This window comes from Protomyctophum parallelum (assembly GCF_964188405.1).
Source record: "Protomyctophum parallelum genome assembly, chromosome: 17".
Lineage (NCBI taxonomy): Eukaryota > Metazoa > Chordata > Actinopteri > Myctophiformes > Myctophidae > Protomyctophum > Protomyctophum parallelum.
The window spans coordinates 35,872,767-35,898,496 of record NC_139719.1 but is presented as its reverse complement, the minus strand read 5'-3'; the positions used below and the strand labels follow the sequence as shown (position 1 = coordinate 35,898,496).

Sequence of the window (25,730 nt, the reverse complement as noted above, 5' to 3'; positions counted from 1 at the left end):
GCACACTAAATGGTGTGACCGATGAATTAATAAAGAACAAACAAGAGATAAAAGAGAGGTACGATGGAGAAAGACTAGAAAGAACTGAGGTGATAGAGAGAGACAAGAATAGACTGAATACTGTAACAAATCTAATCTAATGAGAATCTAACAAAGGAAAGGGGGATGGACGCAGGCGACTTGCGTGGAAGGAAGGAAACATTTTTGATTTTCCTTCTCCATCCTTCCTTTTGATCCCCCAACACCACCCCCACCCGCCTCACACTCCAGCTCTCCCTGGTGATGACCCATCTCGATGACGCCATGCATGTTTCTTTGCCTGTTGGCCAGGGCGTCCCTCCCGCCTCACCTGTCGGTGAGTTTCTTCAGTGCCCTCTCGATGTTCATGCGGTGGCCCACTCGTGTCACCCCCAGGTCCAGGAAGTCGTCCTTGGTAAGCGAGGGCAGGTGCGAGCCGTCAATCTCGTTGTCCAGGAAGCGCTCCCGGTGCTCGCCGAGGTTCAGGTAAGCCAGCCAATCGGCCACATCGTACTTGGTCCAGTAGGGCAGGGGCTTGACCACGAAGGGCTTGGCGGCAGGAGGAGGCGTGAAGTGTGGGTAGCTGAGGCACGAAGGGCTAGGTGGAAGGTGCATGGGAGAGGCGGCCCCAGACAGGAACTGGGTAGGGGAGAGAGAACGGGAGCCCAGGAGGGCGTTGGGGACCCCTGAAGGGGAGTACAGAGGCTGGGTGGACGGGTTGTATGTGTCTCCGAGAGAGTGGCCTGGCGAGGGAGGGGTGTGGGGAGCGGGGAAGTCAAAAGGGTTGTTGTAGACGGGGGTGCTAGGGAGGATGGGGAGGGACGATGGTCTCGGAGGGGCCGGACTGGGCTGTTCAGAGGTGTACATTAGAGGACTGGGGGCGCGACGGCGGGAGGCCCTGGACCTAATCTCCTGACTGGCATTGCCCTGGAAGTCAAATGTCTGTCGGCTGAACTTTGCCCGGTGCTTGGGCGATGTCGGGTACGGGGAGTAGGTCGGAGAGAGTGGAGGGTGGGAATGGACCGGCGAGGAAGGCATCTGCGGAGAAGGGGAGCGGGTCCAGTTGCGCTGTATTGGCACCTGGTTGGTCGGGGAGATGGATGGCGTGGCAGACATGTTCGGGTTGAGGATCTGGCGATGCTGGGGAGAGGAGGTAGGTAAGGGCGAGGTGGAGCGGCCAGTTGGAGGGCTGTGAAATGCATCAGAGTAATCTGCTGAATACCTGGAAGACAAAGATCAGACTGATGAGACTTTATGCTAAATCATTTTAATTAAAATGTTCTATATATTTCCTATATACAGTATAACCCTAACCTAATTTTACTGTTCACATATAGGAGGCCTTTGCTATGTTTAACCAGTTTCAATTGAAACGGGCCTCCACCCTCAGGGGGGCCTCCAAACTCTGACTGAGGTCAGTCAACCCCTTGCCACCCTTGGCCCTCTCTCTCTCGCTGCCTTGCTTCCGGTTGTTCCTGTTAATTACCTGGGTAAAATGTGTGGCATTGGGAGGTAAAGGGGAGACACTTTATTGTGAAGGGACGACAGGATTAGGAGAGTTGTTGTTGCTGCGTAATTGTCGAGAGTAATGGCTGCGTGCGATATTGAACAGTCAAAACTATTTGTATCTCACGCCTGTATCAACAGAATAAATATGTCAGGTATACTGTATATGCAGGGGGCCTCATATTTGGTCTTGAAACTGGCCTCCAGATTCCTAAGGCCACCCCTGACTGTTCATATAACCTATATTTGACACGTATGTCTTCTCCATTGTCAGATTCCTCAAGTACTAAGTTCTATGTTTTATAAAACAAAAAAATTAACTGAACAAATACAAAATGCTGTTTCCGAAATCACTCACTTATTCACTAGTCCCTAATCCCTTTATAGAGAGTTCTATGTAGGAGACCCTATCATGAAAAACAAACAAAAATATAACACACTTCAGACACTACATGGCTTACCGTAAATGTCATCATTGGTGTCACACAATTAAAATGTGCCAGATCAGCATTTTCTTTCAGCGCAATCCATGATGTATGTACAGTAGGATTTGCGATAGTGACCAGTGATCGGTTGTACCCTACTTTTCACGATGTATTGTGGGATAAAATGAGTACACTATATGAGGTATAATAACGATCACTATACATTCGGACACCACTAAAAAATTGCCACTACAGTGCAGTAGTATAGTGATAATATAGGTATCCTATAGTGATTTCGGAAACAGACAAAATAAAATACACAAAGGTTGATATGTTCTCTCCATGAAAGCGGACTGATCGGTACCTGTTCATAGCGGGTGGCCTATGGACGAGGCTCACTTCCTCCATGCTCTTCATGTTGCTCATATGTTGTAACTTGGAGCTCAGCTCGTTGATGATGCTGGCCTTCATACCAAGAGGAGGGTGACCCCTACGCCCTTCCAGAGTCGTCCCTCCACTTCTCTGACCCTCACTTCCACCTCCTCGCTCATGCTCCCCCGTCTCTGCCCAGCTCACCGGTCTGGCCTCTATGGGTCTTTCTAAGCAGGCGGCCAGGGCAGAGCCAAAGCCCTCGTCCACTTTCGATCGGCCCTGCAGCCTGCGTTTCCTCTCCTCAGCAATGGCACCCTCACTCCCGGTGTCCTCGGGGGGATTGCTGTGTCGGTGCATTTGCCCGGCAGACGGGTTGGTGCTGCTCTGCCGCCGTAGCACCACGGGTGGGTGGCCCCTCCCTGCCACTTCCTTGTAGTGAGTTGTCTTTGGAAACGTGGAGTTTGCTGCTTTGGCATTGTGTACTTCGAATGTTTGCCCGCCTGAGTAGGTCACATAGGTGTCCGGGTGCTCGCCGGGTCCTTTCTCCCCTTCTGGTGCCCCTCCTCCTACACTCTCGCCTCTCAGCCCGCTCACTCCCAGCATTTCCAGATGGTGGTCACTGCTGCTGTGACTGTCCAGCTCCTCAATTCCCGAATCCACCACCGTGTCTTGCCAGTCACCTGCCTCGGGCATCATGGCGGTGTGCGGGTGGTGGGGTTCAGCGGCCATTTTGCCAGGCTTGTTGGGGCCGGCTGTGGTCACGCCGTAGTCAGAGGACACAGGAGAGGTGGTGGTCGTGGTTGCAGCCATGGTGGCTGTGGTGGTGGCATAGGTCATGGTGGTGGTGAGGGTGGCTGTGCCTCGGTCCTGGGCTAGCGTCATGGGGGTCGGGGCTTGGCCGGCCACAGAGGGGTTGTGGGGGCTGGTGTAGTAGGTGTGGGTGTGGGACATGGGCTGGGGTCGGTGGAGCGAGGAGGCTGGCAAAGTGGAGGTGGCAGAGGAGGAGTGGGGAATACCTGGGAGGGAGGGCGAGAGAGCTGACTGTGTGAGGTTGGCCACCTCGCTGTCATAGGAGGTGAGGCTAGAGGTGGCAGAGTCGCCACCCTGGGGCGAAGGTTGGGTTGCCCCTGGGGTGAAGCTGGGAGCCTTGGGAGATGGAAGCGGGGGCGGCGGTGGCGGTCCGGCGGTAGCAGTCTGGTGATGTGGGTGATGGTGCTGCTGTGGCGGGTGCTTCTGCACCCGCTCGTTGCCACCATTGGCGAACTGCAATGGAGGGGGCAAGGGGTCAGCGAAGACAAAGTCGTCGTCATCTATCGAGGGGGCTGGTGGAGGGAGAACCATAAGTCCAAGTCCTCCAGCACCCCCCCCTCCACCTCTCACCTCTCCCATAGGATCATGTGTCTGGCTGGGGGCCGTGGGAACGGTGTACTGGGGGACATAGCTGGGGTTGGGGGCGATGTCCATTTGCAGGAAGGAGGGCCGGCGAGGCATGGGCTGCTGTGGTGGGGCAGGAGGCTGCATGGGTTGAGCGACAGGTCTCGCCTCATAGCCCTCGTTCTCTCTGTCTCTGTCCCTGTGGCTCTGTGGGTAGAACTGGGTCGAGTACTGGTTTGACCTGTCCTCAGAGAACCTCACTCGGAGGCCCTCCCTTGGGCCTCCTTCCCTCTCTCTGTCCATTCTCTCCATTGGTATGCCTCCTCCCAAGCGTAGAATCCTCGGCGACTGCGGCCGGCTCAGCGAGGCGGGGGAAGTGGTTACGGTTGGGGAGGTGAGATGAAGGGGGACGGGAGAAGTGTAGGCAGACGGAGTAGGGGTCGGAAAGAGTGAAGGCGTAGGGGTCTGCACGGGGGTGGGAAATGATCCCACGGTGGACATCTGCCGTCCAAAGTGCCTGTCCTCTCGGCGTGTCCTGCGGTCGTCCTTAAGGGCCCTCTCTCTTGCAGCTAGCGCCAGACCCAGAGGGGACAAAGGATCCAGAACCTTCCCAGTGAGAGGGTGGATGAAGGTAGTGGCCGGCTGTGAGCCATAGCTAGAGGGAGCTGACTTGGGCTGGCCGTCATGGCCGAGAACAGGGGACGAGTACTCAGGCAGGCCAAAGGCTGGGGGCATGCTGCTGGTATAGTTGACATAGTTGTCCCCAGAAAACATGCCTTCATCAATGGATTTGGATGGACGGAGTCGAGGGGTGGGCACCTCCATTTGGGATCCCTGCAGGGGCTGGATCCTTATCCCTCCCATGCCTCCCACCCCCTCTCCTCCTCCTGCCTCGCCTTGAATGTCCTCTTCAGATGAGTGGAAGAAGGAGGCACTCCTTCGCCTCAAGTCTCGGAGACGCTCCCGGTCTCTGCGCGGTGCACTCGCAAACCCTGTGTGGTATTGCCCGGCATAGTCCAGGTTTTCCATATTTTGCTGGGAGGGCAAGGAGGGGGCGACAGAGGAAGCAGCCATGGGTGCGGAGGTGAGGGGCTGGGGTGGTGTGGAGGTCAGTGGGGAGGCCGGATTGGTGTTGGGGTCATCATGGGTCTCGGTCGGCGAGTTGGCGTCCTCTGTGTCAAGCGGTGTGTCAGCCTCAATGCTGCTGCCCTGGCTGCTGCGTCCACTGCTGCTGGTGGAGGGGGCCTTGACAATGATGGTGGGGATGGGAATGGAGCTTTTCTCCTTCGCTCCACCTCCCTTCCCTCTGTGTTGCCTCAGCCCGTCCTCTATCTTTGACTGCTTAATCAGACCACCCCTGCCTCCCCTTTTGCCTGCCCCTTTGCCAGCCCGCTCGCGGGTGGCCACATGTGGTTGATGCTGTGGAGCTGGTTGGGTTTTGGCTGTAGTGCTTGCAGGCGGCGTGGCACTGCTGTATCCTCTCCTCAACCCTCCCATTTTTCCCCCTCCCCTCCTTGAAACCTCTGGCTCCCTGCCATAAGGCGTCTGTCCGTCAGATTGTCTATGGAGGGTGGGAACAACAGCCTGCTGATTCATCCCACCTGGACCTCCTCTCTCCCAGGCTGCTTGGCTGGTATGCCCCGGCTGGGAGTGGGGCTGGTACTGGCCCTGGGCTTTGGATACAGGGGGCAGGGGCATGGCTGGCCCTGGTCCTGACCCTCTCCCAGGATGTGGAGCAGCAGATAAGGGCGGCGCTGGAGGTGAGTTCTCGGGAGGTGGGGGGATCTCCTCGGGTCCAGGAACAGACAGGCTGCGAGCCAGTTTCATGGCTGGAGGGTTGAGGTACCCCCTCTCCTCCTCTGTCACACCTGAACACACGGACACACATTTAGTTAATATTGTACAATGATGAAAATACTGACAAATTATGACAAAATACAAGAAAAAGAATCCAATGAATATACTGTACTACTGTACTTGTATGACTCAATGTTTATTACGTTTTCAATTTTTACACAAAAAAGGTTGGAGATAAACAAAAGAATACTGTACTAATATTAATACTATAACACAACTCCATCTAATTAACAGGCCAAGTACTGACAGAAACTCTAATGAGGTAAACAAAACATGTTGTAAGGTGCAATGGAATTAAAAATCAATCAAAAAGTTAGGATAAACTCATTCTAAGCTCACTCCCTAAGCGGTACAGTATGTGTGATGTCTTTGTACAAGCAATGAATTACCGATAGATTTTTGTCGCATTATGCCTGCTTGCTGAGGTGCGTGGCTGGTCTGAAACTGAGCTTGGTTGTAGCCAAAACCTGCAGGTTGCTGCTGCTGCTGCTCATAGGTCGGCTTTAGGCGTTGAAACACATGCAGTAAGAGAAAGTCACAGAGAAAGAGGAGGGTCAACAGGGTGTATATCCAATAAAAACACACGTTATTTTACCTGTTCACCTTCATTTTCAAGCCATATACACAGTCCACCTCTGAGACACAGAGTGAATGGAACTACGGTAGCAATTTCTATGAGGAGTCAAGGCACATACCACATATAGGCTCTAATGTAGCCTGACGACAGACAGTCGAGGTTCGATTCCCAAGCCAGACTGTTTCCTGCCCTATATTCACTGTACTATCCAAAATAAAGGCAGACAATCCCCAAAACATATATTTGATTGATTGATTGATTGAATACTTTAGTACTTCATTTATATGAAGATCATGTCTATAATGCATTATAAGCACATTCCTAAGACATTATAATGCATTTATAAGGCTTTACAAAATTATTTATACAAATTTATAATTAATATAACATTAACAACTTATAAGAAGTGGTGGACAGAATATAGCATGACTTTATGAGCTTTAACTAAAGAGACTTAGAGACAGCACTGTATAAGGTTCTTAAAAAAGAAGTGAGGGGCGCTCTTATTATCATACGCATTAAATATATCAATCAATACGTCTTACACACACACACACACACACACACACACACACACACACACACACACAGTCACACACAGTCACACACAGTCACACACACACACACACACACACACACACACACACACACACACACACACACACACGATGATGATGATGATGATAGTGTGCTCGATGATTGCATGATCAAACTGGGATATCTTGGATATCTTCCAATCAATATGCACAAGGTATCAATAAGCATTAAGCACCTCACTGATGGAAAGCAATGGATGTGAGGAATCTGTCAAATATATGGAATTGGGGTTTTGAGAGAGTCACTGTAATAAGCAATCAGGCTTTGGCCTATGACATTTTGAATATTAAGGGACGGGAACCCCTTTCAGGGTTTTTACCCTTTAAGACAGGAACCGGCTGTTGTTGCTATATGTACAGTATATAGCAACATGATATTTGTTATTTATGTCTTTGTAATTTAATTTTTGAATAAATTAATACAAAAGTGACTGAAACGGCAAGGAAGAAAAGGCCTCTTCCTGGACACAGAGACTGAAGCTGGAAATAGAGACAGACTTGTCATTTGGTTAGTTATTAAACCTATGAGTCATCATCAGACCTTTAATTATAAAACGTCTTGAAGAGATAGAACCATCTGTGTTTTTCAGATTCACACTGGTGAATTTCTGGTTGCAATTGTTTGCTTTACAGATCTACAACATTTTGGAAGGAGCACTTTCACATGTAGCTACAGTATATATATGAAGTCAATTTTGTTGGGTTACTGTATGAATGCACAATCAATAGCTAATAAGGAACTACCATCCAATTGCATTCCAATTCCCAAGAATCCCACTGCCAACCTCAGCAACCTGTTAAATATTTCTAAAACTAAAACACATTGAAAGTACAGTGAAGGGTGATTTATACAATAATAGGTGATTTATACGAGCTCACAACGCAACTCAGTGTGACACATATATAGGGAGCTTGCCAGGCATTAGAGCAGTGATCATAGTTTTCAAACAGTTTCCAACAATACCTCGCTGGAGTCATTTGGAACAACACTCTTGCTCCGGTCCCGTTCCCGTTCCCGTTCCCGTTTGCCAGCGTGACCTCGCTGACCCTGGCTGTCCGATGTAATGGTGTGCTGGGCCGCTGCCAGGATTTCATCTAGTTTATCTGAGACGGAGAGGAAGGGGAGTGGAGAGCAAGCCAGGAAAGATAGGAGATTTATGGAGTCACAATCATAGGTCACAATGTAGACATGCTTGGTGAAAACAATAATAGGATGTTTTCATTCAACTGAATTAAATAGCGCACTCACTGTGGTTCAAATACATGGAGTTCAGTTCAGTTCAGTTCAGTTCAGTTCAGTTCAGTTCAGTTCAGTTCAGTTCAGTTCAATTCAGTTCAGTTCAGTTCAATTCAGTTCAGCTCAATTCAGTTCAGCTCAATTCAGTTCAGCTCAATTCAGTTCAGCTCAATTCAGGTCAATTCAAGCCATTGAAACATCAGCTCTTAACCACTTGAGCCCTATATACAATACAATTCGTCGTACACCGAATAGAAAAAAATAGTAGATCTACAAGCTTTACATGGCATCACATTGAGTTGTAAGCTTGTAGACCTTTGCTTATTAAAGATATTTGAATCATTTGGAACATTTTCACCAATAATAACATCTCTAGACGTTTAACCACATCCTCTAACAGCACATGACAAGAGCACGGGTGATTTCTTACTCAGTGCCATCTGATAAACCGTTCTCTTCTTGTCAGGAGCCTGAGTGGACTCGTATTCTGATGGAGGAAGAACATAAAATAGGACTCCTCTAAGCATCAAACGAGGACACTCTGGCTTTATCGCTTGATGAAAATGAAAATTTAAACTGCAAAAAACGTATTTTTGCCAAGCGACACGACCGGACGACATATTACAAATTAACCCTTAATTTTGGTTCAGGGGCTGATGGGAGATATTAAACATAAAAGCCAAATAACCATAATCACCTCCTTTCTTTTTCCACGGAGAGGCAGCTGTGACATAACAATTGGAAAAACAGGAATTAGAACTGGGTTAAAGTGTGACATGGCCATCGTGTGGATGAAGGGATGGAATACATACGGTATGGGGGCACACTGGGATGATGAGAGTGCTGATGTGGTAGGAGTGATGGCAGATGAACACAAATGGGAATGAGGGGTGTCAAACATCTGTGATTCTCCCACCTTTCTCCACTGGTAGTGGCAGATTTTGTTCAGCATAAGAAAGAAAGAAAGAAAGAAAGAAAGAAAGAAGAGGAAAAACAACAACATATATGTGAATATATTCTGTGTTATTGAGAGTGTCCAAACCATTAAGTTCTCTAGAATTCTCTGTACTGCAATGAATGCTATCGCAATATATGTAAAGTCCAGTTCTCTCACTTACAGCTAATATCCAACAATCGTCTTGTGAAGGGACTTTCATCTGCACAGTCCTCCTCATTATGCCATTACTAATTAAAAATGTCATCGCACCTACAGTACAGCAGATCCTTTCAAGGCCCCCCACATAAACTCATCTTAATATTTAATGCAGCGTTTTCCCCAACCATCGAACTGGTGGAGGGGGGTGGGGGCAGGGGCTCTCTGCCTAGATAAGTTCCCATCATCGTCATGAAAAGGAATTTCATTATTATTGCTTTCAGCTGAGAATCTTAGTGCCACTGAGGTGAAATGGTTGCTGACCCAAGGGACCTTTCTGTACAATCTAAAGAAATCTGCCGTATGATTTAATGTAGCTGTTACTGAATAAACATTTTGACCAAATTTCAGCAATTACCTGTCAAGGATCATTCAAGTTTAACTATCTCTCCACTCTGACCAAATTTAGCTGCGAAATAAACATTTTGGCACGAAATAAATTCAAATCTTCTTCCAAAGGTCAGACTCCTAGCAACTAAAGAACTCTTTGTCTTCTTTACTCTTTCTTCTCTTTTCTTCCCTCCATTCTTCCTTCTCCTCCAGTGTCTTTCTTACCCATGTCTTCCAGCTCTGATGTCATGGATTTGGAGCGCATAGCGATGGCAGGAGGAGTCAGCCTCTTAGTCTGCTGTGGAGCTGCCAGAGGAATCCAGCCAAACACAGTCTTAATGTTTAGTGCTCTGGAGTACATGTGCTGTCATCAGTCACAGCCATGTTACAACAAGCCAACACAGTGAAATGATCAGCTGTATCATCACATCACAACAATAAAAAGCTGAATCTATCTGTATAAATGTGTGTATGCGGATCACATAACCCAACCTTAATGTTTCCTGGGGGGGTGATAAAAGCAGTGTCATAAGCTTTGTGCCGATTGGTCAGATTCGGCATTTTCCCTAGGGAAAATACGGCAGCTGACCGCTTAAAGAACTCGTCCGTAAAACATGAACACAAATTTTGTGTTGCTATGCGTTGCTATGCGTTGACACTGGAGTTTATCCAGGTGCCATGGAACCAAAACACATCTTCGATGGTTCACGAAATGTGAGGCAGGTCATGTTTTCAGATGCCTTCCTCCCCACACTACTGCATAATCCCAGCAGGACTACCCTCTCATCTGCCGGGCACTTCCTCATTGACAGTATTCTTTTTTTCCTTTTATTAAGATTTATTTGGTGCTTTTTCTGCCTTTAATTAATGATAGAGTACGGTAGAGTAGACTAACAGGAAATGCAGCAAGGACGTCGAGATCGGGACTCGAACTAGCGACACGCTGTCAGTAGGCCTATGTTATTTTCTCGTTGTCTCTGTAAATAAATAAAGCTATGGATATGTGATAAACAAATTATTACCTGGTATTCATCATTGCCCTCAGATGGTTAACCAAAGACAAACACCACTGTGATAATCTACTATGTATATATAGTACGCATATGTAAATCATGTACATATGTCAAATCCTGACTCATTTTCTCAGTACACAGAAACAAATTCAAGCAATTCTTAGAAATAATTGCACCCTCTGTTCATAACAACAACACAAGAAAACTGCTGTGCTGACTCTTGAATGTTGAGTGTTGTACCTTTCTTCCTGGAAGTGTCCTCCAGCTCAGGGTTACGAGCCACCATCACAACCTTAACCATGAGGCTGTTGCCACCCTGTCGGATCATGTTGACCACCTGCCTGTGGCCAACCTTAACCACATTCTGGCCATTCACCTGACGGACACACAAACACATAACCATTACATCATAAACAAACGATGTACATGAGCGCACTGTAGCTGAGGAAGAGAATGAAGAGTAATATGATGGCATAGATAATGACAGTCCATGCTCTCCTGTTGTGTTCCAAAACAGACCGGTTGAGGCCTGTAAACATAGGTGACTTTTAGCGGGCAGAGGGGGCCAGACTCTTTTTTTAATATATCTTTTTTTATCAATATTGTAACTTTATATTAAATTATACTCCTTTATAACAGTAATGAGTCACTTGCTAATGCTGTTTGGCTATACAGTATGCTCCATATAGTGTCTAGAAAAACAAGTACTTGTCTTGCACATTCTTTTGTTTATATTCTATAACTTAGCCATTGAGTTCTCACAGATGTGTACCCAGATGTTGTAGGCTATTATACAACTTGTAATCGCCCCTAATATGGTACCCTTTATATATATATATATATATATATATATATATATATATATATATATACACATCCTACACTTGCGTCCTTTCCTTGCCTCTCGTTTAGGAAACATGCAGGAAACGAAAAGCAGAGAGAGGAAAGGGGACGTAAATTCTTCTGAAGTGCGGCGTCCATTTCTGATGACAGCACCATAGGTGCAGCTGGAGGGGTCATCACTCATCACACAGCATGTTGTTCGTCTTAGGAAAGTCTTCCTGGTAGCAAGCAATTGGGAATCCCTACCTCCTACTTCCTTGTGTGAAATGAATCAAGTTCCACTGTCAAATCAGAACAGTTATTGGACTAATGTAAAAACCTATGGGCCTGAAAGCACATATGCTGCTGCTAACTAAGCCAGGACATTTGGTACTACTGAGCAAATAACTACAAGTGGCGTATACTGTATCATTGTGTTGTGCACCTCATGTGCATCCTCCACCACTGGACTTTGCGTGGCCCCAGAGAGCAGACTGCCTGCTAGTGCTGATTATTCATCATCACAGCTAAAGGCTCCCTCTCCAGTTTCCAGTGTTGGCCTTGATTTGTGAGTCTACTCTGGAGGGTGTCCCTACCTCGATGAGGAAGTCCCCCATCCTTAGCCCCGCCCTCCAGGCCACACCCCCCTCATCGACAGACTCCAGGTACTGCAGCGCAGGGAACGCTGGAGTTGGAGTGAACTCCTCTATGGGAGTCTGAGCTATGGAGACAGGAAGGCAAGAGAGGTTTAGCAACATCAACAAAAAAGGTGACCGATAAGGAAGAACAAGTGGGTTTGAAAGGGTTAGACAGAGATTAGAGTGAAAGAGGGGAAATGGGAGGGATAGTGGTGGATTCTGAGAGAATGAGACATCTAGAATCTAGATTGAGGGATTTGGGGTTAATTTTGGAGGAGGACAGGTGCTGGCTCACCTTTTGCTCCCCTAAGCACAAAGCCAAAACCCTCATTGTCTTTCTTCTGCAGGAGAACTGTCTTCTCCTTAATGATGTAGTCACTTAAAGAGAATAAAGAGGGAGGACAGCAAGAGAGAGAGTGACAGGAACACACAAGAAGAGGAAAGAGAGGGAGAGAGAGAGAGAGAGAGAGAGAGAGAGAGAGAGAGAGAGAGAGAGAGAGTGCTAGCTATATGAATTCTTTAGCAACAAAAATAAAAGTCTCATTGTCATGCAAATAAAGCATTTTCTGAATGTGGGAGACAGTTATACTGCATCACATTATGAAATCACACTGCACCAAAAGATGGGAGGGTTTGAGTATGTCATACAAGTAGCACTAAGGGGGGTGATGGCTAGGGGGGTGGGGGGGTTAGTATCAAGACGGGTGAAGACTGAGCACGTATACACAGACAGAACCATCCATACTTAAGGCGGAATTGGGGAGGGGGGGGGGGGGGGGGGGGGTTATGTACATACCCTTCACCAATGATGGAATCTTTCAAATGCACCTAAATCATTGTATTAGCTTTCATCACTGCCTCAGGCGGCCTTGGCGAGCAGGCCTGCTGCTTTACTGATTCCAGTGCAGAGCTACTGGTCATAGATGACACAAATTATGTACAGGAGGAAATTCAACAGTCGCCTAAACTCTCTCCACAATACTCCTGCATGAAGACCAATACAGGAGAGCTCTGATAGCTATCATAGAAGTCAGTGATGATCTCGTTGAGAAACAGTGGGAGTAGTGTTATGGAATGTTTAGACCAGGAAGTCAAGCGGTTTCTTCACTCTATTACTATGTCTGGATACGTGCCTTACACGGTACCCGGCATAATCAGCATTGGACTCGGAGCCGCTTTACTCAACTCGTGTCTCACGACCCAGTGAGTTCTACTCTACGATGTCAATCCATTGGCCTGTTAAAGAGCCTGGGGGCTGGAGCTTGTGCTGTGCAACTTGAAGGAGAGTTGTAGAATTTGTCTTTCCACAACGTCTCATCTCTGCATTAGTTGGTGTTCAAGTGAAATCAAACTGACATTTGACTCCAATTGAATGTGCAGTGTCGTTTCCCTTGTGAAATGAACAGGGCGAGTGTTCAAGTTTACATGCATACATCCTTCAAGCTGTGTGATTTATAGCAGTGTGTTGGCTGTAGCATTTATGAATGTAAAAGTGTACACCACCACTAATTTACAAAAATATAAAATAGCCATGTATCCTATCTGTAATGAGTGAAGTTACTGAGACAGGGGTCTATCCACCACGACATTATGGTGTTGATGGATTAGATTATGCAGGCACAGATTCCACACAATATTCACTCCATACAACACACAATCCAGCAACAATGTGTAATCATGCCAGCTGTGTAGAGCTGCACAATTACAGATAAAATGACATTGCTCATTGTTTGACTACATATTGTGATCATGATGAATAACAATAACTGCAATTATTAGTCTTGACAAATTGGGGAAGAAATGTTTTTCCTGCAACAGTCTTTCTAATCACAGTAGGTGAATTAAAGGATGCTAAATCAAATGTGTAAATCATACCACATTCTTTGACTGTTAATTAAAGTGTTCAATCATTCATTTCTTATCGGTTAATAGCATTTGTACAACACAGCGTGGGGCAGGTTTATGCTGTGAGAGTCAGAGATGGTTTAATCCATTCTGGGCGGGAAACATTCTGGTGTTTTAAACATTATGTTATAATTTAGCTACTGAAAAATAGCAGATCTACAAGCTCAAGCTATGAACTTGTAGGTCTGCTATTTTTGAAAAATCGTTAAAATGTGCTTCAAATCTTTCCGAAAATTGTCATGATTTAGAAAACCTTTTTTTTTTTTTTTTTTCGACGTCACTGAACTCACAGACCAGACTTCATGCAAAGAGACAACTTCTAGCCCTCAACAGAAAGCCCCCCCGCTGAGGTCCATCCCTCGTGCGTTCTCCATCAACACACCGCCGCCTGCCAACCATCTGCTCTTCACACCTCATTCATTCTTCTCTCAAGCCATCCTCAATCATGCTCTCCCTCTCCACAGATCAAGGTAACACAGAGTGGGTGGACGGATTCACCAGGCATTCCATCCATTGTGTGTGTGTGTGTGTGTGTGTGTGTGTGTGTGTGTGTGTGTGTGTGTGTGTGTGTGTGTGTGTGTGTGTGTGTGTGTGTGTGCGTGTGTGTGTGTGCGCGTGTGTGTGTGTGTGTGTGTGTTTGTTTGAGAGTGTGCGTGGGGTAGGGATGGCCGACTCAAAAATGTATTCTCCCATTCTCCCGAGGAGATTGAGAAGTGTTGCTATACTTGTGGGACAACCTGAATCTGAATTCCTTCACGCCGAAGAGCCATGTAACTTTCCCGTAACTCCCCGTTCGTAATGGTCATGTCCGTACACTGATGTCCTGATCATCAGGTCATCTCTACCGTTGACTATGGCCCTGTACAGCTTCAATGTCCCTGGTTAAGCGAAACGCTTGTACTGACTGGTACACAGTAGAGTGTACAAATGGAACTCAATGGATCATTGGGTCCATTCATTGGGGGTACGCTTTCAGAGTTAAATTAACACGTATGGATTTTATGGTTGTAGTGCGATCTCTCCAGCAGTGGCCCGAGCAGAGCTCTAAGCCTATTAGAGAGCAGTGTTATTATGTTGCCTCCTGAGTCATCCTCTCAACGTCCACAATTACGGAGGAGAAAAAGGCAGCATTTTAACCATTTATGTGCTGCACACACAATTACATGCAGATGAACCGGCGATATATATGCAGACAGTGCCCACGCACCATACAGTAGCACATACACCAAGTAAAACACTGGACTTGAACCGGCAAAATGGAGACGGTGCCCACACAACATACAGTAGCACATATACCATACAGTAGCACATATACCATACAGTAGCACATACACCAAGTAAAAAAAGTAAAACATTGCCGGTTCAAACACACTTGAACCGGCAATATGGAGACGGTGCCCACGCACCATGTTCAGCACACAGACACAAGTGAAACACTGGACTTGAAAGGTAGATGTTGGACACAGAACCCACACAGTGTACTGTACAGCACAAACACAACAAAGACACTGGACTTGTGTTAGTAATGTGCGGAAACATGATGGACAGTCAGCCACTATGATGTATGCACTCCTACGTAGAAATGACATACAAACACATTCACTGTATACACCTAGGTAGAATGAAGATACATACTCACGTGCACGCACGCACGCACGCACACACACTCTCTCTCTTCCGGAATATGTCAAATTATGTGCACGAATAAGTAATGCACGAACCACACTCTCCACTTGTGAACTACATTTTCACCCCACCTTCTGGAGACTGCAACACACATCTTCAGTGATTCAACTGCACAGTGCACACACACATTTGATGTAATACAACAATATGGTACTTTAAAATTAAAAGATACATTAAATGGAAATGTCCTGGTGAATGAAAATCAGATCATGACTCAAAGTGAATGACACCCACACCGTCTGAGTGAAATGCATTAGTACACACACACGCACGCGCATGCACACACACAGCATTCAGAAATACATGGAGCCACAAAAATAAACGCGCTGCACTTCCGTCTCTCTCTCTCTCACGCGAACAGGAAAGGGACAATTACACACACGCACATAAAACCCAACGCGCACACTCAGAAACCTGCACTCACGCAGACACACGCAGATGAACACAGATGCGCAAGCATGCACGCACGCACACACTCACTCACACACGCACACACAGAAAAAATACATTGCTTATTAGTCCGCGCCTTTGAGAAGAAAAAAAAGCACGGCCTCTCAATAGCATCATCTACCTCTCCCCTCTCTCCATCGTGCTCTCCTCACATCCATAGCCAGCCAATGAATGAGGAAACAGCCGCTACCTGTATATGAACCACACGCTCCTGTTTCTGGGGCCCAGTGATGGCCACGAAGAAGAGAGGGAGAGAGAGAGAGACAAATCTCTCTCTCCGCATCCCCCCATTGCCATGTCCCCCCCCTCCTCCTCCTCCTCCTCCTCCTCGCTCAGCCGCGCACTCGCCACCACCACCACCACCACCTCCTCCGCCTCCTCCTCCCTCTCCTCGCACTCTTCCTCCTCCTCCTCCTCCTCCGCCTGTCGGTCTTCCAGCAGCGAGAATGCAGCCGGAGAGAGAGCCGCGACAGTCGAAGAGAGGAGGGAGAGAGTGAGAGAGAGAGACGGAGAGAGACGGGGGAGAGGGAGAAGGCGCTGGCCTAGTGTGCCTGCACCCCGCATGCTTAAGACAGCACCCGCTTGTGTGCGCGTGCGAGAGGGCGTGAGAGTGTGTGTGTGAGAGAGATAGAGAGAGAGAGAGAGACGTAGAGAGACCGCATGAAAGAACATCAGAGATGGCTGCATCACAGAGAGAGAGAGAGAGAGAGAGAGAGGGATGTGATATCCAGCTCTGGATGTGAGAAGGGAGAGAGATGGAGGGGTGTTGAATGTGCGGGTGTGGATGGGGGGATGGGTAGAGATATCAGGACCCACAAGGGGGGTAGGAAACAAGGATAGCATGTGTGCATTTGTACATGCCTGCTGTATCACAGACCCACTGGCCACTTCCAGGGGAGAGGATGCCCACCCTGGATTTAATGACTGACAGACACACACACGCGTACGCCCCCACGCGCAAGCAATGCGCACACACACCCACACACACACACACACACACACACACACACACACACACACACACACACACACACACACACACACACACACACGCGCACACGCACACACACACGCACACACACACGCACACACACACGCACACGCACACACACACACACACACACACACACACACACACACAGCACCCTCACCTCAATGGGCTAATGCTCCCATTTGGAAAGCTATAATTGACATTCTACCAAATGCACAGCTGCAGTATGTGTAAAACCACACCAGCAACAGTTACAGTTAACACAAATCTTATAGTCCTACTGTACTTCCCGCCACCCATCATCTAGTTCCATTCAAAACAGAGGTGAGGCCACCTTGATGTGGGTGACACTTTGTCAGACAGCAGAGAGACTAGATGGATATGACTAAACTGATCACTCAAGGTGCATAGTATTTTTACACATTTTCTTCATCCCAACAAACATTTTCCACATGGCTTTCTGGATAGGACAGTGAAAAAGCTAAGATTTAATAAGACATTTTGGTGCATGTTCTGAATTATGTGGCTTACAAATGAAGATAGACACCATCAAAAAAGCTAATCCTTCAGCATATTCAAACATAACCTTCATCCCCCTGTTACCATATCCCATATCACAATAAACGTCTATTTCTACTTACATTACAATGCATATATATATATATATATATATATATATATATATATATATATATATATATATATATATATATATCTCAGAATATTGAGTCACGATGGTACGCAGAGTCGTATTCTTTGTTCAGAGTTAAACTATCACTTGATGTTGCAATAATGTAATGTAATGTGTCAACTACACTAGTGTGTAGGAGCCACGCTACACTCCAGGGAAGGTGAATACAGTGAGACCAATGGCCCGTAGGACTGACCCTCACCCAGCCCACCAGCCTCCCCACGTACTGTACGTACTGTACATGACTCATTAGTGGGATGGTTTGTGTGTCGCACAACAACACATAGCGAGGAGACTGACACATACATGCATACTGTAACATATACATGCACAGATCCTATGTATAGCCACACTGTACACGCACAGACCTGCACAACCCAACAGATGTGTGCGCACGCACGCACGCACGCACGCACGCACGTACGCACGCAGTACATACAATACTGTACTGCATGTATATAGTATACTGCACACATGCAAATATATACACAGAGCCCAGTTAAGTGCAGCTGCCTGGGGCAGGGCTGCAGTATGATGCTAGCTGATCAGACAGATGCGATGGGGGAGACAGAGAAGGAAAACCCTCTTCTCCATTCATGGCGTTATTCTCCTCTGTGAAAACAAGCACTGGGAAACAGTGAAGCATGTGGACACAGGCTTGGCAGCGTGAAAGTGGACGTTCACATTTCCCCGATCCATTTGGAATCTGGAAGGAACAGAATTGAACTGACGCACCTGCCTTTTGTGCTTTTCCGCACCTAAAGCACAGCACAATAGAGTTCAGTACATGTGGCTGTCTAGCAGAGCAACATACAGAAACATACTGCACGCTTTGGCCTGGAATCAACCCAAAACAAACCCATGCCAAGAAGACATGAAGACATACGGAGGCAATGAGGCAGGCAGGTGTGCATCAGAGCATACACACAAGCGCACACACACACACAAGTGCACACACACACACACACACACACACACACACACACAGGGCGCAGCAGTATAGTATTGTACAGTACAGCACAGTATGGCACAGTATGGTACAGTACAGTACGGTATAGTATTGTACAGTGCAGTGCGGTGCAGTGCGGTGCGGTACAAGTACAGTACAGTACAGTACAGTACAGTACAGTACAGTACAGTACAGTACAGTACAGTACAGTACAGTACAGTACAGTACAGTACAGTACAGTACAGTACAGTACAGAATGGTATAGTATTGGACAGTACAGTACAGTCTGCTACAGTACATTACGGTACAGTACGGCATGGCACGGCACCGTACCGTATCATCAGATGAAGGCTGGATAGCCGAAACGTTTGTCCGTAATTGTTCAAATATGATATAAACTATTTGAGCTGAAGTCTTGGTGTGTACGACCCACTACCGTTATTTTGATATGTTTTGAACGGGTAGCACACCTACAGTCAGACCGCGGTGGTCATATGAAGAGTAATAAAGTGAATATCAAATATCTAAATATTGAATAGAGTAACTTAGAATCTGTCTATGGGTGTTCACAAAAACCTGAGTAGACGATAAAATGACCCAAATGTTTTTGGAAGTGAAATATTCCTTTAACCAATTATTCAGCACCGTCATTGTCAGCAGAAAAGAATGAGGGCATTTATTGATCATCATACTTGTTTACTGTAGTAATTGCAGGTAGTAAAGGTCATAGGGGAAAGCATCCCTATGGCCTTTACCGACCTTTATCCATTGACTGTATTCACACAGTGGCGTTTTGCTCATACCACGGGGGGGGGGGGGGGGGGGGGGGGGTTGACAAAAATCAGAATCTGGTCAATTCCTACCTGGGCCCATCGATTCCATCATAGGCTCCCACAGTGACGTTTCGGAACAACTTCCTCTTGGCTTTCTCACTGCGTGTATCTGAAAAAGACACACAGGCACAGTGACGTGTGGGCGCATCCCCACTTCCAGCCAATTTACTCCTGACACCTTCTTTGTCTTTCTATAGACGTGTTGCCTTTACAGCAACACTTCTGAATCTAACAAATGCACACTGAATGCATTGTGTTATGTTGGTGGTCGCATATCCCGTGTGGCTAGCTGTATGCAGTCACTCTATGCACCCTCTAGGTGTAATGAATGAAATTATTGATGGATTATTGATGGTCCTCCCGCCTTCCAGTTCATTAAAAAAAAACTGTATTAAGATGAGACCTCCGACTGATGTTTCCCCACCTGGTCGATTGTCCTTATTGGGTGGTGCCACCTCCTCCACACATTCAGATGGGAACCAGCCAGTACGGCCTTTCACTGTACCCTCCCAGTAGCCTCCCTCTCCTACACTCAACACTGAGAGAGAGAAACACGCACACACGTCGCGCACGCACGCACACACGCGCACACGTGCACACGCGCACACGCGCACACACGCACACACACACACACACACACACACACACACACACACACACACACACACACACACACACAGAGAGAGAGAGAGAGAGTGAGTGAGTGAGTGAAAGAGGGACAGACAGAGAGAGATGATGAGACAGAAAGACATCCACACTCTTAAGTCTTAACCTGTACCGCACATTGAACTTCACCTTTCACTTTGTCTCCTTTGCTGAGGTTGAGCTCTCTGTCTCCGCTGGCATTGTGGCCACGAGTGGCTACGTACACCCTCCCAGGCACCGCACTGTACATACGCCTCATCTGACCACCGCCAGCCCCTCCTGAGGTCACACTACAGAGAGAGAGAGGCACAGAGAAACCAAGACGGAAAGAGAGAAATGGGGGAGGGAAACAAAGAGTGTTAAGACTCTAATTAGACTAAATTGTAGGCTACAGAAATAAAATACATTCAAGAGGAAAGATCTTACAACATGAGTCAGTAAGCGTGACTCATGTTGGTCACTCACCAGCTCGTCCCTGCCCTTTGCGCACCACCCGTCGCTACTACCGATTTTAACGTATTTTTCTTCTTCACAGTTTAAGTTATTACTGCAGGATTGCAGATGTTTGGGATGTCAAATTAGTAATGATCAATAATAAGTTCTTATTACAAAACATTTGAAAACCAAACCAAACCGTTTGCAGTACACCCATCTGACCACTTAGTGGTGATCAGATAGGTGGGCCGCAGTTTATTTTAATGATCAATAATACAATTGTGTTGCGGCTTGGATCAATGCAAGTATATGTAGTATATCCTATTTATCTGTATCACAATGAAACATTATGTTTAACGTTTTAACGAAAGAATACCATGACCTTTTGTCATGCTTTTTTAATATTAATGCTAAATCGTCAAAATCGATCTTAGTGTTTTTGCCAATTATTTGGGGGCCAACTTGCAGTATCCTCACTGCCCAACAGTGGGCCCTGGCCCACAGAATCGCTGCAATAACAATACTGTAAGATCACAACCTCTGGGATCATATACTGTACAGTCTTATCCGTTTATGACTTCATCATGGGCTCCTCACCCCTGCCTGCCTCTTGTCTGCCGTGGTCTCTCCTCAGTGTCGCTGTGAACTCCTCTGCCCCTGGAGGGGGAGCGTGTCCGATTCCGGGGGCTGCTGGAGCTCCTCATGCCTACCGAAGCTCTGCGCTACAGATACAAATAATGCACTTCACGTTATGTGGAGCGAGAGCTACCGTTTCATTTAGGCTTTTATTTTGAGTGTAATTTCCTGTGAAGCGAGTTTCCCTATGTATAATACGTATAGTACAGATACATTTTTATTTGAGTTGAAATTGAGTAGCAGTTTAGTTATTAAGACATGATGACACATGGATTTTTCAGTTGAATACACAAAAGACAGATGTGGTATTTTATTCCAACTGATTTGGGTTCCAAATCAGCTAAGAATTCAAAGACTTGTTTGATGCTAGAAAATTAAGATGATGAGAGACAGAATTGGCATCGGTGGAGCATGTGTGACTTGCTTAACAATAACCGGACTGACTTCAAATGGTGTTTGTAAAAGACAAGACATGTGGAGTGGTGTGCAGTGGGACAGAGGCGACTCTAACGAGCAGGTAACATATTAGATCACAGGTACAATCTAATCTCAAAAGTCATAAAGGTCAGGAAGACAGCATCCACCTATGACAATCTCCTCTGAATACCTGTGCAGGGAAGGGGTTGGTTGAAGTCTTATTGGGCAGTGGCATGGGGTCCCCCCTGACCATGGGGTCAGGCTGCATGGTGTTATCACTGTTGGCTCGCAGCAAGAGATGGGGCTGGAGTAGGGAGGAAGGCAGCGTGCGGGCACTCTCTTGGCGTATGGGAACATACTTTGGGGATTCCAAAAAGGGCACTGGGGATAGAGGTGTGAAGGGTGACATTGAGGTTTGTGTGTGTGTGTGGGGGGGGGGGGGGTTGCATCATAACAGTGAGAAGTGAAAAGGACAGGAATGAAAAGAGTGAGGGTTACGGTAGTAATCAACAAATAAAGTCAACATATGTTATAGAAGAAACCTCTCTATCCCATAACAGTATACTTCCATTGTCATTTTTGAACATTTCCCCAATTTTGACATTTCTCCCCTGTGTGCATAGAGTTCCATTTGTACAGTTACAGATCCATGGGTCCATTTGGTTCCTAACTATCCATCATAGCTGGGAACCCCCTGGAGCTCCCTCAAGGACCCCTGGGGGTCCCTGGACTCTGAGAACCACTGCCGTAAGGGTCCATTTGGTGGTTCCATTTGTACACTATCAAAGTTATGGGGGTCCTTGAATTGAAAAGGTTTAAGAACCACTGTGTACACTAAATGGAACAGAGCCTTAATTAGTATCATCAGTAACTAGTAACTACACACAAGTAGGGAAGGGTCCGGAAGTAGGAAGACGTATTGGGTTTGCTAGAGGCTGTGGAGGCAGCCCCGTCTCAAGTACTGTACCGCTGCGCCACCCAGGCGCCCTTACATTACAATTTACCTAAAGAATAATATTTGTTGATTACAAATTGTGAATCAGGGGGTGTTAGTGTTCACAGGCAGTGGGATTCAATTATATTTAATAGATAAGACCCTTAAGTCCCTTCAAGGGACTAAGTTCAATATGAAGGCTTACCTACGTCAGAATCTCGATGGTTTTTGATTATTTCCCCAAGTTCAAAATGACCGGACATTACAGCGACCTGCAACAGAAAGCACACACGTACACATAAGCTACACTATATAATTATGTACACACATTCACACATGGATTAGCAAGCACGCACACACACACACACACACACACACACACACACACACACACACACACACACACACACACACACACACACACACACACACACACACACACACACACACACACACACACACACACACACACACACACACACTTCAAATGTGACAAGACAAGCTTAATACAAAACATGTTCATTACCTGGAATGGGGTTTGCCCATGTTTGTTCTTTGCCTCCTTACTGGCTCCCCTGTACAGAAGGACACGCAAACAGCTTTCCTGATTGGCCAGAAAGTGAGCGAGATAGTGTTGGTTAATTTAATTTACCAGTGTGAGGCGTAAACAAATCTTTGGAAAGAACATAGTAAATCCTCAGTGTTCATTTATCAATGTGTAACTCAAATCTAAGGGTCCATTAAGTTAAATGAACACTGTGGATGTCAGTGTATGTTCTTCTGTTGTTTCCATACTTGCCTTATTGTACAGGGCACAAATGTGAAGTGCAGTGTTCCCTGAAGCATTCTGGGAAGCGGTGTCAGACCCATAAAACAGAAGGTGTTCCAAGTGCTGGGCAAGGCCGTTCTGGCAGGCCTTTCAATACAAATGGATGCAAAGGAAAGCGTTCAAAACTGGCAGCAGCCGCAGCATCATCATAACATGTAACAGGAGGCACCGGGATAGAGGGAAAGAGGTTTAATGAAGAAAATGAAATGAAATGAAAGAAAAGATAGAGATAAAAGACCAACAGAATATATTTCAGGCCCACATTTAGATCCAAAATTGCCCTTACAGGAACACAGGTCAGAGCAGAGGGAATTACATCTGTACATCAGAGCGTTGGTTACATCTGTATGACAGCGACAAGCAAGAAAACAACAGAAAAGGGCCTCCAACATGCCAACAGGTTTCCTCATATTTTTGTGCAGCAGAGTGAATTAATAGTCTTCAGGACAGGTTCAGACTCAAATAACATTCAATAAAAACAAAATGAAATATCAAAGCCAAAGAAAAGTAGCACGACAACCGGCATACCGTCAAAGCACACAGCTGCTTACAGTTGGCTGCTTATGTAATGTATGAGCATGCATCAGAAATACTACTACAAACAAGAAAGGGAAAGGAGAAGAAAGGGACGCTCAGCCAAGCCCATTATCTCTGCCAGGCCAGGCGGCCTAACTTGGGCTGTACAAGAGGCAGAATGTCACATTGGCAGGGGTGTTGTGTGACATTGTTTCAATACAAAAAGCATGTACAACATGTTGTTGGAAACATGCACTTCTATATTGTAAGACATTGTGTTATCATGGCAAGATTACGTTATTAGAATCTGTATAGTCGTATATGTGTTGATCACAGCATAAAGCTGTTGGCCTATGATAGCTGCATTTATTAGCGGAGCTGAAAGAGTTATAATGTGGCGGAATAAATGCAAATGTTTGTCATAGCAGCAAAAATTATATTATTGCATTTAACAATGTTACATATGTTCTTCTTCACAGCATTATAAAGTACCAGGTGGCAGACCCCAATAATATTATTTACACTGATGCAATAAATTGTCTCTCCCTCTCTCGGTCTGTGTGTGTCTGGTGCATGTGCAGTGCACACATGTCACAGTTTGGCACATTAAATAATTGGGCTTTAAATAAACGGCCTGTCTGTCCAATGTGCATACGACATAAGTGCAGATGTGTCTCACTCTGTCTCTCTGCACGCATGCATAGCATAGGTATCACAGTGTGTGTCTGTCTGCATGTGCATTAGGTGGTCTTTCTTTGTCTTTGTGTGAGATACGTGTGGACATGCAGTACTCTGTCAAACAGTGGTGTCGGGATGAAGCACGCTTTCCCTTGCTAGTATAGCAGATCCCATGTGCCAGACGGGCAGCTAGCAAACGATTAGCTGATTCTACTTGTATTATTCCCCACCACGGAGTAACCTCGCATCAGACTATCCAGCATAGCTATCCACCTCGGAGGACAGTCAAGACGGGCAGTGTCGGTAGGCCAATCAGAGGCAGGCGGGGCGTTACCATGCCTATGCTCGGACGCAAACTAGATTCACGTGATTCTACTTAGCCTTGTGGAAATGTATCCCATTCACAGGAAATATGATGCTGATTGTTGTAGTAGTCACACACACACACACACACTCAGGCCCGGCGCCACGGGGGTGCCAGAGGGTGCCCAGCACCCTCCGTTCCAAATTCTGCACCCTCACTTTTATGTACATACAGCATAGTTTTACTATATAAAAATTAGATGTGGACCCTCGCCATTTTCAAATGCCCCCTCAGTCATTTCATCCTGGAGCCGAGCCTCACACACACACACACACACACACACACACACACACACACACACACACACACACACACACACACACACACACACACACACACACACACACACACACACACACACACACACACACACACACACACACACACACACACACACACACACACACACACACACACACTTGTCCAACTACCGTTCTGGACTGGCGGAGATAATAACTGTTACTGGCAATGCACCCATATGAGCACACACTAATAATAAAAATATAACACAGTGTTGCAACTTGATGTGAGCACACAAATAATAATAAAACGCGGAGTTCCAACTTGATGCAATAGTAAGCAGGATTTGCTTGAGAAAGTTTCTCCTGATTTGTTGTATTTTATTTATTTATTTTTACTTTTTACTTTCTTTCTCCTTTTTTGTATTACTCCAACCGTAACAATGCAAGGCAGAGTATTTTAATCCTGGGTGGAGTTTCATGAAACTTGATGGGACTGGGAAGAATTATCAGTTGCCACGAAAAGATGATTAACTTTTGTGTCGAAAAGCTCAACAACTGTCAAGTTCACAATTAAACCCAAGGACAAAATTAACCTACATAATCGGTCATAT

General features: G+C 46.3%; 1 protein-coding gene across 1 annotated transcript in view; it reads right to left on the bottom strand.

The window, feature by feature from the left end:
* Positions 1–25,730, bottom strand: part of LOC310874950 (SH3 and multiple ankyrin repeat domains protein 1-like) — a 37,374-nt gene that overhangs the window by 308 nt on the left and 11,336 nt on the right. The window contains exons 8-25 of the mRNA XM_083787905.1: positions 23,290–23,406; positions 23,017–23,094; positions 22,696–22,762; positions 21,747–21,937; positions 21,101–21,225; positions 20,219–20,358; positions 19,848–19,961; positions 19,454–19,532; positions 12,214–12,296; positions 11,877–12,001; positions 10,699–10,834; positions 9,671–9,751; positions 8,660–8,686; positions 8,393–8,449; positions 7,690–7,829; positions 5,942–6,053; positions 2,314–5,563; positions 350–1,240 (exon numbers count right to left, since the gene is read on the bottom strand). Coding sequence (XP_083644031.1) covers positions 350–1,240; positions 2,314–5,563; positions 5,942–6,053; positions 7,690–7,829; positions 8,393–8,449; positions 8,660–8,686; positions 9,671–9,751; positions 10,699–10,834; positions 11,877–12,001; positions 12,214–12,296; positions 19,454–19,532; positions 19,848–19,961; positions 20,219–20,358; positions 21,101–21,225; positions 21,747–21,937; positions 22,696–22,762; positions 23,017–23,094; positions 23,290–23,406 — 5,813 coding nt within the window. The remainder of the gene's footprint in view (positions 1–349; positions 1,241–2,313; positions 5,564–5,941; positions 6,054–7,689; positions 7,830–8,392; positions 8,450–8,659; positions 8,687–9,670; positions 9,752–10,698; positions 10,835–11,876; positions 12,002–12,213; positions 12,297–19,453; positions 19,533–19,847; positions 19,962–20,218; positions 20,359–21,100; positions 21,226–21,746; positions 21,938–22,695; positions 22,763–23,016; positions 23,095–23,289; positions 23,407–25,730) is intronic.